This window comes from Babesia bigemina, scaffold Bbigscaff_65572 (assembly GCF_000981445.1).
Source record: "Babesia bigemina genome assembly Bbig001, scaffold Bbigscaff_65572".
In the NCBI taxonomy this organism is placed as follows: domain Eukaryota; phylum Apicomplexa; class Aconoidasida; order Piroplasmida; family Babesiidae; genus Babesia; species Babesia bigemina.
This window is the reverse complement of record NW_012237135.1, coordinates 1-3,007: the sequence shown is the minus strand read 5'-3', so window position 1 is coordinate 3,007 and position 3,007 is coordinate 1. Positions and strand designations below refer to the sequence as shown.

The window sequence follows — 3,007 nt, the reverse complement described above, 5'->3', positions numbered from 1 at the left end:
CCCTGCCACCCTCATCGACACCGACAGGCGGCACGGCTTTAAGGGTTTTATGCGGACGTTGGAAGGGACGATTGGAGATGATGGTGGGACGACGGACGAGAATATTGCGAGACTCAAGGGTCTCGTAGGTCAGCTGTCAGGGCATGTGAAACATAAGGACACGTTCCAAAATCTGTCGCAGAAATTCAAACAGTTCTGGCATCCACTCCACGACTACCTCAAAGAAGAGACCAAAAGAGTTCACGCAGCGAATAACGAGAAAATTAATCCCAAGCCGTCCGGAGAGGAACAGCTCTACACTTCCAAACTCGACGCTGCACATTCCGCACTCAACAAACTACTCGATCACATTAGTAATCACCGCTACAACCACGAAGTGCCCGCCATGCTAGACAGTCTCTCCACTAAAGTCGATGGTCTCCACCCCAAGACATTCAATGAACCGAGCACTCCCCTGCTTGACGGCGTTGGGGAGGGGCTGCGTGAGTTTGCGGCTGAACTAGGGAAGGCGTACATAAACAGGTATGATGGTGGGAAAACAATTAAAAGGTGGACACATAGGGAAACCGGAGATGTAGAATTAACGGTCGGAGGCCGAAATGGCGCAAAAATATTTCTGAGCCTGCTCGCCATACTCTATCACGATTTGTTAAAATTAAGAAGTGAGTGCAGGGGCTTGAGCGCACATCAAATCAACAAATCAACGGACGTAGGTAGACTGTTTGCCGAACTAGGATTCAAAGTTTCGGAAAAAAATCAGCAGAACGGTGAATTGCATGACCACAGGAATAAGATAGGTGACTACGTATTTAAGAGGATTATGTGGCCAATGAAAAAGGCTGATGAAATGAGCATCTGAAGGGGTGTGAATCGAAAAGCACGATAGATATAACAACTTCCACATCTTCGACCTACTCATTGTATATACAGTCACTTTGAGCAGTACAACGAAGTCTGCCATATTGCTACTTCCTCAGCTAGGAGGCAGCCGTGCAGCGTCTATGAAATGCTTGTATGGCTCACTGGGTCTTCCATACACTTCTGTATACGGCACAATGCGTGACATAACTTTGTCGGAGTTTTTTGAAGATTCAACTAAGCAGGTTGCCGCAGAAATAGAGGGTATTGAGATGACACTCACGGACATTGGTGCCGTACCCATACAAGCTTGTCCACGTGACATAACGTATAACAAAGTAACGAAAGCAATCACCCATATCTGCGCGAAAGCATATGATGTTCTCGCATCCATAGCAGGTCACGGCGACGAATACACGCTGTACGCCAGTGACTATTGCAACAACTCTTTAGGTCTCAAATATCCTAGTTCTGGTCAGGAATGTCTTGATATGCTTCTCGATGTACTACGGAGATGCTTGCCAGCACTCCGCTACATTTTCTACAGATGCAACGTAACCGCTGAGCACCACGGCTGGCGCAATTGTGAGTACGGCAAGGATGTGCCGACAAGCAAATCGCATTGCAGCAACAGTGCAACGGGCCAGGTAACGGGGCAACCAACGTGCGAAGCAAAGTGCCAACCAACTTCCCCGCTGATGAGCTATCTTAACGACTGCCTGCCTGGTCACTTACCGCATAATGTCAGCTCCATAGGGTGCAGATCGGTATGCAGCAACTGTCCCTCCGCTGCGAAGCTTGGTATGCCGTGTCTGACGCCCATGGGATTCCGCGGTTTCTCTGGCTCAACCAAAAGTGGCGCGGACCTATGTGAGATCATTCGCGAATTCTTAGGTAGTGGCCTGGTAGCATCATTGTTCTGCCTTGTACCTACTCCGCCGAAGACGCTGCCAGAACACTTCGGATTTGCTTTGTCGCTTGTCAATGGATGGGTTAATATTACCAATTTGACGCCCGAGAAACGAAGTGAATTTAGCTTTCAATCGTCATTTGAATCACGCATACGTGATGTCTCTCTTATGTTATATCCCGATTCCAATAAGTTAATAAAAACGTTGATGAGAGCATATGGTTCACAGGCGGTTTTGCATGAATATTGCAAGCATCCTCATCTTGTCAATTTCACTAGCTCAGATATATGTCGTTACGATGTTGCAGATGTAGCCTGCGCTCCTTATCTTCAATCGCTATGCTCAGGTTCCTATGAATACATGGCCATCAAACACTGTGAACTGTACCTCACCTGGGCCATATACCTCTCATGGGATTTCTGGCGATGCTGAACAATTTGTACAACGACTTATGCAACATATTCTGTGCCGATTGGGGTTGCCGCGGCTGCTTGAGAGGCGATACGTGCAAGAAAGGATCGCATGGTCGTACTGACGAAAAAAGTGGGAACCCACGTTGCCAGTGTCCATCAATAGTGGATTGTAAGGGCGTGTCACCGACGCTGTACCGATATGGATTCAGTTTCTGTGACGCTGTCAAATTGAATGATGATAAATATAAAAAGAAGTGTTCCGATTTCTGCAGTCAGTTAAACAAAATGTTAACTTCACAATATTTCAAAGACCTCTTCAAAGAATGCGACAACTTCATTTGGACCATCAGAGAACCGTTCACTTACATGGTCCTAGCACTTTGGTCACTCTCCCTCTTCTACCTCATCTGCGTGATGGTTGGCAGACTGGATGTGCTCCACATACGCTCACACTTACGATCACCGTCATCGCACAAGATAACGGCGCAATCATTGTTGGCGGCAGCGCAAGTCGGAAGGCTTGCCAAGATATCGTACCTGCAACCGTGATCATCGTCACATTTGTAATTCACAGTAACTCACTTACCATAGTTCACCTACTCACCTAACCGACAAACGTAGTCTAATGTCTCGAATTACTCTAGCGGCAACCTGTGAAGTAGATAGCGTTGAGACTAAGTGATGACTAAGCGACTAAGCTAGGTGCTAAGCTGGCATCCAGGCAAAGTGCTGACCTAGCACCCAGGCTAAGTGCTAACCTAGCACCCAGGCAAAGTGGTAAGCTAGCACCCAGGCAAAGTGGTAAGCTAGCACCCAGGCAAAGTG

At 47.5% G+C, this 3,007-nt stretch overlaps 1 protein-coding gene across 1 annotated transcript; it reads left to right on the top strand.

Annotated features, from left to right (window-relative positions):
- Positions 1 to 49: 49 nt before the first annotated feature.
- BBBOND_0002460 (hypothetical protein, conserved) lies at positions 50 to 2,731 on the top strand (the record flags this gene model as incomplete). Its single annotated transcript, XM_012915086.1, has 3 exons — positions 50 to 822; positions 887 to 2,152; positions 2,266 to 2,731. 3 exons carry the CDS (start codon positions 50 to 52, stop codon positions 2,729 to 2,731), a joined length of 2,505 nt encoding a protein of 834 aa, XP_012770540.1.
- Positions 2,732 to 3,007: the final 276 nt, after the last annotated feature.